General features: G+C 37.7%; 1 protein-coding gene across 1 annotated transcript in view; it reads right to left on the reverse strand.

Annotated features, from left to right (window-relative positions):
• The window catches only part of LOC120526580 (neuroendocrine convertase 1-like), a 672,113-nt gene that overhangs the window by 383,389 nt on the left and 272,163 nt on the right, over positions 1-16,561 (reverse strand). Inside the window, exon 3 of the mRNA XM_039749744.1 lies at positions 3,673-3,765. Within this exon, the coding sequence (XP_039605678.1) occupies positions 3,673-3,765 (93 nt within the window). The remainder of the gene's footprint in view (positions 1-3,672; positions 3,766-16,561) is intronic.

A 16,561-nucleotide genomic window follows, 5' to 3' on the forward strand; every position in this document is an offset into this window, starting at 1 on the left:
TACTGTATACACAGGAACACAGTGTATGTATACTGTGTCTGTGGCTCAAATCACTTTAAAAGCAAATGCTAAAATAAAATATCATTTTAAAATGTGATTTAGTAGCTTATCACTCACAAATGTGCAAAGGGCATGTAAAAACTCAAATTTCTAAGGAGTGATAAAAATATACTAGTTTACTTCATAGAAATAACAAAGAAAGAAGCCACTTAATATCCTTCTATATAAAAGCGGTCGGGATTGTCCTTCTGTCCCGTGAGTGCTACGCAGGCGCGGAGTTTCACACACGCCCTGTCCATTTTGCAATGCACGATGGGATTTTTAGTTTCGTTATTCCAGGTAAAAGATGATTTTCTACTCCAGACTTTGCGATATCTTCTTCTTCTTTCTTACTATATAAAAGCGGTCGGGATTGTCCTTCCGTCCCATGAGTGGAAAGCGTAGCGGTATTCCACTTATCACAGACTTACTACTTGCAGCTTGCAGTACGAAGCGACATGATGTGAGCAGAGTTCTGGTGCTCCCATCGTTCCCTTGCTTTTGCGTGCGATGCGCTGGAAAAATAGACACAATTATGTCTCTGGAAATAATTAATGTTGATGGAGTACAAATGCCTCACCACGTAGTAAATATCAGGGGGGTTCAAAAGGGTGACCTCAATATAGAAAAAAAGTTTAAATTTCATCACAAAAATAACAGAAACTACGAGTATTAAAGTAATACCGCTCAAATGCAATATAACCAAATTAATGAGTTTGTATAAAATATCAAATTGATCTACATATTGAATTGCCTTAAGAAGTGGTCAACTTAAAAGTCGGTCGCCTTAAAAGGCGGGTCAGCCTAGTACCATACTATTGTCTCTTTCAGAAGTAAAAGGAGCTCAGTATGCAGTTAGTTATCGCTTAAACAATAGACAAACATCATAGGGGAGCACAACCCCCCAACAGGAACAGAGAATGTCTGGGGGAGGAGAGAGAAACAAAGCAATCAGCCAAAAAGGACAGGCAGTGTTCATGCTTTTAAGTAAGCGTAGCGTCGCGCGAGAAGACGGTGATTTATTTATTTTTATGGTGCAGATTCCAGGGACTCATTCAGCCTTGACTTGACCCGTGCACACTCACAAACAGAGACAAAAACAAAGCAAACTGGTAATCAAATAGCAAATAAAGAATGTAATGAAAACAAATGAAATAAGAAAATAGCGATACCATCCCTGTTCCCCTTACGGCGATTACACATTAAATACAACAAAGCACAAGCAAAACACACATAGTAAATCATGAAAAACGCTCAGGAAAAACGGCAGCGGATGAAAATAGATAGTCCAGAGATCAACATGTTGAATGGGAATGTACAGACAGTCCTACAGGTAGTTCCTGAAATGGTGAAGGTGGGTTCAGGAGCGCTCCTTTCTTTGCAGGATGGCCATGAATCCACTTACAGTCCTCATGTACACAGGCAGACAATACAGATGCACTAAACAATCCAGGACAAAATGAATAAGTGCAGATAACCCAACAAAAGGCAGACATACAGGAACTTGAAACACAAATTACAAAAACTTTTTTTTTTGCTTTTGGTCTTTTTAAAAGCCGCACTGACATCCTTTGACCTCAACAGCCCCAGCACCCTCAGTAGAAGGCCAATCAGAGCCACTGCAGGGACTGCTGGGAGTTGCAGTTTCAAATTCTATTGGCTACTTTCACATTCCCAAGTCGCAGTTTTCTGTACATCTGCTTCCTGTTCTCTCTACACTACAGTATTGCCACGAAAAAAAGCCATAAAATTTGTGGAGGATAGTTACGGTTTCCACTAACAATTATTAGTTAGGTTCTAAGAAAAAATCCGCGAATGACTGAGGCCGCAAATTCTGAACCGCGACTTCGCAGGGGTCTACTGTATATATACAATATTTAAAAAATGCAAATGATGTAAACGCATTTTTTTTTGTTACATTTTTTGGAGAGCTTACTATATATTACTACCTGTCTTAAGAAGTGGTGTGAAGCCCTGACATTGCCATTTTGTTTTATGGTCAGGTTTTTTTTTTCCCTGGCTTGTATTTATTTTCTGGTATACTGTTGTATTTATTACGTATGTGATTCCTGTTTTTCTGTTATTTCTGTGAGTTCTGTTTATTTTTAAAGTGATGTCCATTCCGTGTGTTCTATGAGTGGAACCCAAAGAGGCGGAGCCACCCTGACATCACGGCTCTGGCTACTTAAGACAGTCAGAAGACAGACCTGATGGTGGATTACTGAATGCTATAACAATCAATTGTGAATGTTACTGTTTTTTTGTTATTTCTGGTTTACAGTATTGTTTTTTTTATTTCCTTGCTCGTTTCTTGTATTAGAGATTTGGGACTTGTTTGTTGTGGACTGCCCTTTTACACATATCCTTTTGAGCATTTCTGTTCTGTTTTTTTTTTTCTCAATAGATTTTCTCATTGATGAAGATTATTTGCAGGACTTGTCTCTACGATTAAGAGTCTGATGATAACTTTCCCTAACGAGGCATTTTTGAAATATATTTTGTAATTGTCTTCAATTTTTTTTAGCTTTAAAGCTAGTTCATTTTTGGGCCTGCTAAAAGTGAAACCTAAAGGTGGTAGTTGGAGCTGGTTAGTTTGGGTAAAACTCTGTTGGGAAGGCCAGTAGTCTGCTTTATGGGTCTTTTGGAGGCCTCACACCCTTTTCATCATGTTTCTGATTCTGTATTATGACAGCTAGGTGAGGTATGGCATTGCTGATGCTATTACCCTGGAGGTTTAGGTTTCCTTCAAGGCTTGGATTGTGGTCACAATTGAAAATGTCTATCATTCTTTGCTTTGAGCTACTATTCAATAATAAACATGTAGTTTGTGTATGTGAAGCAAAACAATTCAATTTGACTGTTTATTCAGGACAAGATTAGAGCACCTATCAGATTTTCATATATGATACAGGTGTCTAAATACATAAGAACACAAATTTAGACTAATAAGCAAAATCATAGACATCAGTGTCTATAACAAAAATATACTATAAGTGAAGATAAATGATATCACTTATTAAAGCACTGTATTATAGATGATACAGTAAAGGTAATAGGAAATATCTGCTGCTTTTTCACAATGAAGAATTTTGTTGTCCAGTCTGTCATTACACATATTACACAATGCCATTACTGCTGAAAACACTAAAGCCTGGTCTCGTCCTTTTTTGCTTACTCACTTCTCTAGCCTTACCCTCATTCCAGTTGCCATTATTTTTATTTTCTCCTTGTTTCGACACTACGCACATCCTTGACTCCATCCTTTTATTGCTGAATATGCCTGGCGTTTCAAGGTCAGGTGGTTATTTCAGGTATGAAAAATAGAATTTTAAGGAAATCTTGTTATACTCACTAAATGGTGCCAGAGAACGAAAACATATCACAGGTTGATTAGCATATACTGTATACTCTTTAAATGTAACAATTTTGATCCGATAAAACTATAATCTCTACAATAGCTCAGCTCCTCCTACTTTTCTCCTTCCCTCATCACATAAGCTCACATGAAACAGACACAGTGAAATTAATAAAACTCTAATTTTCAAATTCAATAAAGTAAACAGATAAACATGGGTACATATAAATAGATGCAGGCTTACCATGAGCACGGACAAAACCAACAATAGCACTTACATTTGGTTCAAGGGAAAGGTTCTTTTCCACAATCCTTTTACTTCTTGAAGTCAGAACCTCTTTAAATGTGTAATGATCATCCATATTTCCAATCTGCATAGGAAGATTAGAGAAACAGAAAGATAATATTAGACCAAGTTGTTTATGTAATGATATAAACTAAGCTGATCTTTATACTAGGTGACATTATTAAGAATGTTTAAGACAGCTGCAGAAACAAGCCAACATTTTTTCCCCAAACGCACCTTAATGCTTAACAAGGCAAGCATGATGTTATAGAGCTGTAGCAGCCATGTGCAAACCTTTCATGCATGTGTTTTGTAAGTGTATTCCACATCAGATTTTACATCATGTCCCAATCTGCTTCGCACATGCGTGATGTCATTATCTGATCTTTACTCAAGCTGGATTTGCACCTTGTATACATTTAAAAAAAATAAAAATAATATTATAAGTTCTGCCAACAAATATATAACACTGATCCCTATGCACTCACTTTTTCGCTACTATGCCACGTGTCTAATTTTGCATGCACAAGTGTAATTAACCATGTGCTGCAGCTCCCCTTCCAAGTCAGGAAACATATATAAAATACTGTGAAAAATAATATTAATGAAATGTTGATAAATATTTACAAGGTGTTTCTATACTCTTCAATGAAGAAAAATGTACAAAGAATCTGCACAGAAAGATTAGAAACAAAAAAGACATTCCAGCTGAGCCTGGAGCCACGACTTTGAAGAAGTTCTTGACATTGCTAGTTTGTGGCCATTTGCTGCATTTTGTTTCTACTTATTGTTCCATCAGTATCTTCTGTTGTTTGAGGCGCAGTGGCACAGTGGTTAGCAGTGCTGCCTCACGGCTCAAATCTCATTTTTGGCCAGAATAATTGGTCCAGCATAGATGGTAGATGCTTCCATAGCCTTAAGGGACACTTAAAACAAAATTATAATCTGCTCAAAACCACTTTAATTCCTCCTTCCCCATTGGCTGCCAATGCATTTTGCCGAGTTTGGCAAAGTTTCCGAACATTTCTGCGATTTTGCCAAACTCACAGTTCTCACGCAAGGTTTTCTCATCTCTAATGAATATCATCACAAACAGTCACAGTAACAGATTAAGCATTGCCACAGAACACATATAACTATTATGTTGACATTTTCAGCCTGTAATTGTTGTGAGTCTTATCTTTTGACTTCCAGAATCTCATTTATATTTGTTTTTGTGCAAATTTCATTCTTCTTTTTTATTTTCGTTGTTTTAATGGAGTTGTGGAAATTTGGCTGGTTTCATCATGGGTGCAGTCATGTTGTTTGTAAATCATCGCCATGCCATTATGCATGATGTCACAACATGCACACTAGAAGACTGTGGCGTCCAGGGCTCAGTGCCCTTGCTTTGTCTGTTTTATTTATTCTAAAACTCCTTCCATTAGTGTTAGTAAATGAAAAGATACATCCATGATGATTTTAATGATAGAACCTGTTGCGTTTATATAAGATTATTGATCTAGGCCATTGTTTTAGTGACTGATATTCCGATATCCCTGACTCTTTCTTGACTTAAAATCTGACTGTTCCTTTTCTATTTTCATTTATCTATGACTCCTCTATTGCATTTATAACAATAGTGATTTTTAAAAACATAAACTGATCATGGTTTTGTAACTGTGACCTTAGCAACCAAACACTGTACCAACCATCAGCTATGTTCTGAGACAATAACACTGGAATAAACATCAATGTTTATTCAAATTAATGATTATGTAACATTACTTCCATTTATTATTTATTTTATTTATGTTCATTTATTTTATTTCTATTTATTTTATTCATATGTTTTTCTTTTATTCTATTATTGTAAAGCACTTTGGCCACAGCATTCCTATGTTGTTTTAAATGTGCTATATAAATAAATTTGACATCAAATGCAAGAGTTAACCATTCAAACTCTAAAACTGAATAGAGAATTCTGGGATGCATCTCTGCTGTGCGGCTGTTTCTTACAAGACAGGCTCTAACTGCTCATCAGTACTTCACATGTTGTACAAAACTGTGATGGTTTTTAAGCGGGTCAAAAATCTCACTATACATCTCTATCTATATCCTAATTCTTAGGTACCGTTATTATTAGGTAAGTTTACTGATTGAAAGAGAATGAGAATGCATTACATTCCATTGGTGGGGTTGACAAGCCTATGATTGAGAGAAGAGTTTGACAGCACCTCAAAGTAGAGCCATTCCTGTTAAGATCGTTGGGAGTCAGCGGGTCTGGGAGGACATGGAAGCCTGGAACGTTATGACTGTTGACTAGAGGTGAAAATTAGAAACAGGATTGGAATAAAACAGATTTTCAAAAATGATGATTTCCCTAAGGGAGATAGCCAGTGAATAGTCAAAGATGAAACAGATGAATGTAAGTGAAATGGTAAAACAGGTTGGTGCACTGAGAGGTTTGCAATTTCAAAGTAAGACTTGACTTAAAACTTTGTGGTATTTCTGCGGATTTCTGAGCTGGTGTGCATGCTTTTCTTGTATGTGATAAGCTGTTTTCTTGATTTTGTTTCATCCACTGAATAGAGGATGAGGCTTGTAGTCACAGACCACCTGGATTAATACACACATTAAACAATGTTTACAAGAGACATTTATTAAAAAAAGATGCAGATTTTCCAAATTACTGTAGGTTTAACTATACCATATCATTTTTATCACATTAAAAACATCAACTACATCTTGATTACATCTTCCTGAAAGATGTTCAGTCCGGTGAAAAATGAGGAGCTTACCTACAGCATGACATCTGACTTTTTAACTTTATTTCATACTTGAACATGGAGTAATACAGCTAAGGGATGCACTTTGGAAAATATCCCTATAATTTGTGATCTGATCTCATAGATCTAGCTCCACTTGTTTCTGGTTCAAAGTTGTAGTCACATGTAGTTTGTGTCATTTTGCTGACTAAACACATCTGCTCCTTCGTCTTGAAGAAGTCTTTGCACACCTCGGTTTACTAGTCATGTAGTATATGTCCCATTCATCATGCCATGTTTGTTCATTTATTTAAAAACATAAGTAGTTCAATTTGCATACAATTTAGTCAATATAAACAACAACAATACTCTTCCCCCACCTGTTTTATCTACTTTAGCACTGTAGGTGATCAATGCCAAACCCCGTTTCTACTTGGAAAAGGCATTTGTAATAAGTCATCAGTCTCAGGCTTGGGGTAACAAATTTAGAATTGTGAAAACACAACAAATCTGCTGAAAATGCTAAAAAATAAAAGAGAATTTAAATAAATAAAAAGAAATTGTTTCAGCCTTGCTATGACACATTCTTGATTAATGGTGTGAAAAACATTTCTTGCAAGACATCTAGTAGCACATACAGTAATGTGAGTTGCGATGCCTACTGAGTCAGGTATCAATTGTAGGAAGAATCATTTTGAATTGCAATTGAAAAGGTTTCTATCTGCTTGAATATTCTTTATGATGAGGCTTGCATTCTTGTAAACTCTTCCTATTCATCATCTGATTATGACCCCCTCTCTGTTATATACAGTACATATTTCTGCATTAATTCCATATCAAAGACTCAACATGCTGCCTGTTGTCTTACAGACCCATAAAAAGTAAGTCCACATCCCAACCTGGACTGTGTCTATGTTTAGTGTCCATGTTCTCTTTTCCGTCTTCCTCCCACAACCTAAAGCCGTGAATTTTAGGTTAACTGGAGACCATAAACATTGCCCCTATAAGTGAGCATTGACATGTGTGTGAGCATATTCTGTGACGGACTGATACCTGACTTAAGGGTGTGCTCATTTATAATATAATTAAAGACACTAAACTGAAGGAAGGGTACAGAAAATGGATGGACATAAATGCAGTAGTATCACAGTCGGAACACTTTAATGAGGTGAATCAAAACCAGTAGTGTATCCTCACATGCATCTGATATGTTCAGTTACCAGAGATGGTAAAGTTCACATTTCTCTTTGTTTAGTGTTTTAAAAAGATTTAATTTATTTGATATTTTTCTTAAAACAATCAAGAAAGCTGTTAATCATTCAACACATAACAATCTTGCGACTTGGAATGTTTTTACTCCAACAATTTGCAAACACTATACTGTATGTTTCTTTGCAACCTAAAATATAATTATGTTAAACCACCCACATGTACTCTAAACACATCTATTTACACATTCATTACTCTTTTACAGTCTTTGACCTGAAACATATGTGACTTTTGTTTGTATGCTAAGGGAAACATAAGAAAACAGAAGCATGCAAATCAGAAAGTGTAAAGGAATATGCATGTGTTTATTTGGCTGGTATTAAAAATTGATACATAGTGTGCGAGGCTTCAATCTTGGAGAATGTCTATAATATAACACTGAAGAGTTTAAAGGGAAAAGAATATTTCCAATACAGTTGCGCTAAAATGTGACCGTACTGAAAAAAATAGAATACACTCAGTTACCCAGAATAATTACACTAGCTGTGCTTCTCTGCTTCAGCCGAGAAATTTCATAAGACCAGTAACAGTGCCTTCGGTTAATCAGGTGAACTAGAAGTACTGTGTAATTAACAAAGTCAGCCAGTCAGTCATTATGCAACCCACTATATCCTAACACAGGGTCACGGGGGTCTGCTGGAGCCAATCCCAGCCAACACAGGGCACAAGGCAGGAACACATCCCCAGGCAGGGTGCCAGCCCACCGCAGGGCACACACACACCCACCAAGCACACACTTGGGACAATTTAGGACCGCCAATGAACCCAACCTGCATGTCTTTGGACTGTGGGAGGAAACCGGAGCACCCGGAGGAAACCCACACAGACACGGGGAGAACATGCAAACTCCATGCAGGGAGGACCCGGAAAGCAAACCCAGGTCTCATTACTGTGAGGCAGCAGTGCTACCCACTGCACTACCGTACCACCCTAATTAACAAAGTGCTTTATAATATAAAATTTTGTAAGTTTTTTTTTTTTTTAACCAAGGGTAAATATTATATATTATATATTATAAAGTGTGTTGCAGTGGGTAAGGCTTTGGGCTTCAGATCCTGAAGTTGTGGGATCAAATCCTGCTACTGACACTGCGTGACTATGAACAAAAACACTTGACGTACCTGTGTTTCAATTGGAAAAACAAAAGAAATTAAATCAATTGTGTCTCGAATGTTGTAAGTTGTCTTGAATAAAGGCACCAGACAAATAATAAGTGATAATAATATTATTAGGTCAATGGAGCTGCTTACTGTTGAACATACCATACACGATTCTACAAGAGTAAGACTTTCCCACATTAGATCAATTCTGCTTTTTCTAGTGACTTGGCTTTTGTTGGTGGTCGTTAGAAAAAGAAGAGTATTGTTTTGAAATGAATTAACCAGTAGGAATAATGTGAAATGTAAGTATATACAGAGTGGCACAGGAAATTTTCAATTGATGCTCAGTGCACAAAAAAACAAATTACAAAATACATCCATCCATCCATTACCAAGCAACTATATCCAACCTACAGGGTCACGGGGGTCTGCTGGAGCCAGTCCCAGCCAACACAGGGCACAAGGCAGGAAACAAACCCTGGGCAGGGCAAGCCCCCACACACACACACACCAAACACACACTAGGGACAATTTAGAATCGCCAATGCACCTAACCTGCATGTCTTTGGACTGTGGGAGGAAACCGGAGCACCCGGAGGAAACCCACACAGACACGGGGAGAACATGCAAACTCCACGCATGGAGGACCCCGGAAGCGAACCCAGGTCTGCTAACTGTGAGGTAGCAGCACTACCCACTGCACCACCATGCCGCCCTACAAAATACATTTAATGATTAAATGTATTGTACAGGATATGCGGTTAATGATGGTAATCAATATTCATTCAATATTCATTTTATGTTTTGAAGAAAACATCATGAAGGTGTTTGTCCATTTCTTTATACAAATTCTGACAGCCTGTTGTGGGAATTCTGCATTGCTCGACATAACAAGTCAAGAGGAATGCCAGCGATTTCCTCTTCAATCCTCCTTTTTTAGTTCAGCAATGGTTGGTTTAAAAAAGAAAAATCACAAAAAATGAGATCTGGGGATCTCAGATGCCATGGAATGTCACTTTTGTGTGAAATGATGCAACTTCCAAACAATCGTCGAATAGCTGCCACCAATTGTCGGGCAGTATGCAGAGTGGCTCCAACCTGGGGACTTATTTTTTAAGGCTGAACACATTTCTTTGAAATTATGCACCCATGTTGTAATCACATGAGCAGATGGGACACGATCATGACATCCTAACAAGTAATGACACCAAAATTCCCTTTGCGCAGCAGTCACACTATCACCATTTTTTATAAAAGGCTTTCACTGAATGCTTGTTGTGCACCATTCCACTGCTCCATTATAACTAATGGCAAGGGGTTCTAAACAAGGTCACATTGGTCCCAAACAACAGCTGATGCCCCAGGGTCGCCAACAACTAGTTTCAAAATTTCCTTTTTTCCTGCTCCACCCTGTATTATTGTCACTGTTAGATGTTTATGATTTTCATTTGTTAACAGCATTCACTCACATATGGTATTCTTTTCAAGTTTATTGTTAGTGGTATGTAGTCCCCTGCAAAGGCTGCAGATGTGAATGAATATGCAAAGCAGTGCTTGAAGTGGATATACCTAAGTGCCAGTACCTTATGTGCTACACTGATGTATTAACGTGAAGAGTGAAAAGCGCAGAGCAAGCAGTAACTTCAAGTGTCAGGACGCATTTTTTGTGGCATCCCCAAAGAAATCAATCAATCAAAGAGCCCTTTGGGTGATTGAGGGTTCTCTCTTTATGTTTTCAGTGCTGAAATCCAAGCGCAGGAGTGGGATGAGGGGTTGGTTTTCAGCACCATGACCAAGAGAGTGAAGGTTGACAGAGCAGAATGGATAACTAAGATGAGAGCCAGTATGAATCTAAGAGTGCTTGTAGTCAACAGCAAAAAACTGCTTGCTAACCATTGAGCTTTGCATGTTGCTTGAACTTTGCCAAGCTTTCACTTTCCATTTCACAATTCAATCATGTCTTTTTCTTCTTGTCCAGGACAATGCCCAGTCTTCAGTCATCCATCCATCCTGTTGGTTAGTGGTACTATTCATTTGCCACATCAATCACTTCTACTAGGCCAGCATTCACAAAAACTAAGCTCTCAGCATAGCGCAGACCATGTAAGTTAGGAAAATACTAATAAATATCTCCAAATTAAAAAAAAGTTAATTTTAATCAAATCCTTCAAAGCATTTTTGCGATTTTGGGGTATTTAGTTTTTCTATTGTGGGGGTTTACCCCTAAATATTGATATATGAAAATGTTCTTTCTTAGTGTATATCTACACACCTAGATGTACCATCCTGCCAAATTTAAACTTTTAACTAAACGACAAATATTGTTTTTGTTGATGAGTGAGTGTGTAAGTCAACTTTGCATTTTATAGATAGATAGATAGATAGATAGATAGATAGATAGATAGATAGATAGATAATATTTAATTGAATAATTAAAAAATAAAGATGACACCTTTTTGATCACATTGGTTTATTTACTAGTCAGCACAGACACCATGAATGGCATCATGCCCACACTTTAACTAACTCCAGTTCAGCTGTTGTCTTTGTGGGCTTTGAACAATCTCCTATGGTCTCTAATTTGACCCAGTGTAACATATTGTGGACATATACGTGAGCATGCCCTGTGATAGACTACCTTATGTCCAATTGTGTATAATGAACACACACGTATCCTTCTGGATTTACTGTATTAGTGCCAGTGTTAGAGATTATTGTGTTTTTTCTTTCTGAGGCAAAATGGAGGCATTGTTGTAAGCTATTGCTAATCATTCTTCAATATTTCAAAGGGAAAAATGGAAATTCAAGTCACAGACAACTAATTCTTTCCAGTCCTTAAGCACTGGTCTTGAACAAACCATAAATGTTTTCTCTTTGTTTACAAACGGTTGGACACTTTGTTGTATTCTCCACCATCTTCTAAAGCACAGTTGTTTATTGCCATGCACTGCATAGGTGCACATGTCACTGTCTGGAAACGTTTTCCGGCCGACAGTGTAGACAGCTTCACCTGCCAAAAGTGTTTAGTTAATTTAGAATTACTCAGGAAAATACGCAAATTGGAGGACCGTGTTAGGAACCTGATAGCAATTAGGCAAACCGAAAATTGGATCGACTCGGTTTGTTTAGACAATTCGGATACTGTCTCTCCAGGTCCCACTGTAGTCAGTGCGTGGCCGAAGTCAACAGCACCAATTCAGCCACAGGGCGAGTGGGTAACAGTAAGACGGGGGTCTAAGAAGCTAAAATTTAGTCCCTCAGCACCCAGGACACTAATTCAGACCCAGAACAGATTCTCAGCTGAGAAGAAGAAAGTGTTAATAATTGGGAATTCCATAGTGCGGAATGTTAGAATTCCAAACTATGTTAAACCAGCAGTTAATGTTAAATGCCTCACAGGGGCCAAGATTTCTGACATAGAGGCCACATTGGACCGTGCCGCCAACGATAAAGTATCTACCTTATTGCTGCATGTCCGCACTAATGATATTTATTTACAGCAATCTGAGGTATTAGAGGAACTTCATCTCTCTATGCACCAAAGCTACAAGAAAATGTCGGAATTTAGTTGTACAGTAATCCCTCCTCGATCGATAGGTAGAAACCATATGTTTGTATGGTTATTTTTATATATTTTAAGCCCTTATAAACTCTCCCACACTGTTTATAAATATTCCCCGCAGAGTTATACAGCATAATCCCTTTGTATTCTCTTAGATATTAGGTAAGATTCATTGAAATTATGTAGATAAACACACTGTTTATATACAGTAAAACCTAAATATTATTTTAAAGATATTGAGGGTCTCCGATATCACATATGTTACAGCAATTACGATAGATAGGCCACCAGCAATAAATACGTACAATGCAAGAAAAATAGTATACAGTGAATGTGTGTACAGTGACACTAAACGTACGTATATGTACTAAGTACTGTAAGTAGAAAATTAATTATGGTTACTCACCAACAATGACATGATGACTTGTCCGATAACAATGAGTTTCATTTTACTGCACAACAAAGGAGAGCGTTACAGTTCTTCCAAAGGAGCCATTTCAGGCGATTGTGTAGTACTGCCGTTGTTCTTCTGGCAGTCTTCAATCCAAATGCCTAAAGCAGATTCCATCCAGACTACTGCCTTATTACATCCACTTACAACTCGTTTTGCACCCTGGTTAACAGGCCACTGCGGCCGTATATCTTATATTCCTTTCCTACTTTTTAAATAAAAAGAATCGTAGCCTTCAACAAATCCAAAATGTTTACCTTTTCGGCAATCGTTAACATCTTCCATTTGCGCTTGGGCACGGCCCCTGAAGCAGTAGCAGATCGTTTTGGAGCCATAATGAAGGGCTTGACTAGGCACAAAGATAAACACAAAAGAGCACAACTCTTTACACAGCAAAACACGTTGATTCTAAATGAGCGAGACGAGACTTCCTGGTTAACACTGCATTCAGCAGGCAGGAACTTAACTGCGTGCTCTGATTGGTTAGCTTCTCAGTCAGGAGAACTTAACTGCGTGCTCTGAACAGGAAGTAAAAAGACACATTGTCCGCAGAACCCGCGAAGCAGCGAAAAATCCACGTTATATATTTAGTTATGCTTTCATATAAAATCCGCGATAGAGTGAAGCCGCGAAAGTCGAAGCGCGATAAAGCAAGGGATTACTGTATCTGGCCCTTTACCAAGATTATATAGAGGGGATGTGATTTATAGCAGATTGCGTTCCCTTAACTGCTGGCTAGAAACCTGGTGTGGAAATAAATGCATAGCATTTGTGAACAATTGGGACGATTTTTGGGAAAGGCCTGAATTTTTCAAAAGAGATGCTCTTCATCCTAACTGGAGGGGATCTTATGTATTATCCCAAAATATGGCAACAAAACTGCCTGGCTGACTGATTAAAGTACCATCCAGGCCACGGTCATGTGATCTTAAATCACAGGCTGTTGTTTATCCCACCTATTACTATCCTGAAGCTGTTAACCATAATCCCTGTTGTGGGGCATCCAGTAAATGTAGTCTTGATGCAAACCTTAAATTACTTGATAACCAAAAAATAAGGTGTATAATTAGACCAAGAAATAAAATCAGACCCTCCACTAGGGGAATCTGTAATAGAAATTTACTTCAAATTAAAACAAAAAATATATCACCAGTTTAGAAAGAAGCATGCAGTTTTAAATGCTGCTTATTGAACATTCGCTCTACCTGGCTTAGTAAATGTGACACTGTTCCACTAGCTGAGGCATCACCAGATGGATACTCGTTCCTTCATAAGTCTTGAGATAATGGTTGAGGAGGAGGCCTTGGAGTAATTCATTGTAACAAAATGCAAATCACGTCTAAAAATCTAGGCGACTTTAAATCCCTTGAGGCATTCATTTTAAATATTAGATTCCAACACAATTATAGTGCTAGTCTACAGACCACCAGGGCCATATTCATTGTTCATGACTGAATTTAGCAACCTTTTATCTGATTTGGCTATAAATTCTGATCACATATTATTAATGGGGGATTTTAATCTACACATTGATGTGGAAACTAACACTTTTAGCAAATGTTTTACTTATTTGTTAAATTAAGTAGTATTTTGTCAGATTATCAAAGGTCCAACTCATAATCATAACCACACATTAGATTTGATTATAACTTACAAAGTTGAAATTCAAAATTTAAATATTACTCCATTAAATTAAGTTATTTCCGATCACTACTTAATTACATTTGATTTTTTTCTGCCCTTGCCAAATGCACTCACAGATTAAAACAAAGACAGTGAGACATCTAGATTGTAATTCTGCTTCAAACTTTATAGATAATTTGACTAAGTCAAGTGTAATTGTGGAAAACAATTTCAATCAGTTAACATCAAATGTAAATGTGGAAAACAATTTAGTTCAACTAACAACACATTATAATGTGACCTTGAGAGATGCTCTGGACACAGTGGCTCCCCTTAAATCAAAAGGGATCAAAGCACATAGAAACTCTCCCTGGTTTAATGAGAACACTTGAGCTCTTAAATTAGAGTGTCGAAAACTGGAGCGAAGATGGAGAACAACAAATGTCTTCCAAATTGCATCAACAGAGAGTGTTAAAAAATATAAAAAAGCTCTCTTTAAAGCTCGCTCAGAATACTATTTTACAATAATAGATAGCAATAATAAAAATCCTTGGGTACTGTTTAGAACAGTTGCTAAATTAACAAATGGGAATTCAGATCTATAGTGCAAAATACCAATAGATATTAGCAGTACAGACTTTATGAACTTCTTCAATGAGAAAATTAAAAATATAAGATCCCAGATCTCAGCATCACAGTACAAACTGCATACTAGCTTAGCAGACCCTGTCTTACATTGCGTTCAGCACTTTAGTAATTTTAATCCTGTAACTGAGCAGGAAGTCTTAACTTTAATTTCTAAAATGAAACCCACTACTTGTTCCCTAGATCCAGTGCCAACAAAACTAGTAAAAAGTGCAGCGCATATTCTAAACATTATCAACAGTTCATTACTGCATGGCACAGTACCTGATGCATTAAAAGTGTCAGTCATTAAACCATGATTTAAAAACTAACTAACTAACGTGGGTTGTAAACAACATTCTGATATCCTCTGATGAAGGAAACTCCACTGTAATTATGTTGTTCGACAAGCGCAGCATTTGACACCATTGACCGTTCTATTTTACTGTACAGGCTAGAAAATGATATTGGGCTTACAGGCACTGTGCTCGCTTGGTTTAGTTCTTATTTATCAAATCGATTCCAATATGTACAGAAATGTGCTGACAGTACCATACCATACCATACCATATTTATTTGTTGAGCGCTTAAAAACACAGCATTACAACTGACCAAAGCGCTGTACAGTTACAACAAGCAGGACTAAAAGCAAAATATTAAAAATATACATTAAGAGAGAATTAAAAAAGAGATACTAAAAACAGGTCAAGGGACCAAATAAAATAGAGAAAATAGCAAAAGGCAAGTGGAAAATGAAACAGGTTAAGAATTAAAAGCCAATGTGAAGAAGTGCGTTATTAGGCGAGATTTGAATGTGGCGACTGAAGCGGCTTGCCTAACCACTAAGGGCAGGGAGTTCCAGAGCCTGGGTGCACAGACGGAGAAAGCCCTTTCACCACGAGCTTTAAAACGTGCCTTGGGAACGGTTAGGAGCAGCTGATCTGCGGATCTAAGAACACGAGGGGGATTGTGACAATGGAGCAAGACACTCAAATAGGCGGGGGCTAGACCGTTTAATGCCTTATAGGTTAGGAGGAGAATCTTAAAATCGATTCTGAATCTAACCGGCAGCCAGTGTAGGGTTTTCAAAATCGGTGAAATGTGTTGGATTCTGCTACTTCCAGTTAGAAGCCTTGCAGCCGCATTTTGAGCCAGTTGGAGTCTAGAAAGCGTGGCTTTACTGATACCAAAAAGGCAGGAATTAGAGTAGTCAAGCCGGGACGTAATGAATGCATGAATTACTGATTCCAGGAGGTGGTTAGAAAGAATAGGCTTGAGTTTGGCGATTCGCCTTAGATGGAAAAAGCAGGATTTTACTGTGCTGTTGACTTGAGCATCCATTTTCAGGAACGTATCCATTTTGATTCCAAGATTGGAGACAGACGAAGTTACTGGAATGGGAAGAGAAACGAGGTCAAGGGGTGGAGCCTGTTTGCAGTCGGGACTAAAAACAATGACCTCGGTTTTTGAATCGTTCAGGTGAAGGAAGTTTACAGCCAGCCAGT

The sequence above is a fragment of the Polypterus senegalus genome, chromosome 3 (genome assembly GCF_016835505.1).
Source record: "Polypterus senegalus isolate Bchr_013 chromosome 3, ASM1683550v1, whole genome shotgun sequence".
Lineage (NCBI taxonomy): Eukaryota > Metazoa > Chordata > Cladistia > Polypteriformes > Polypteridae > Polypterus > Polypterus senegalus.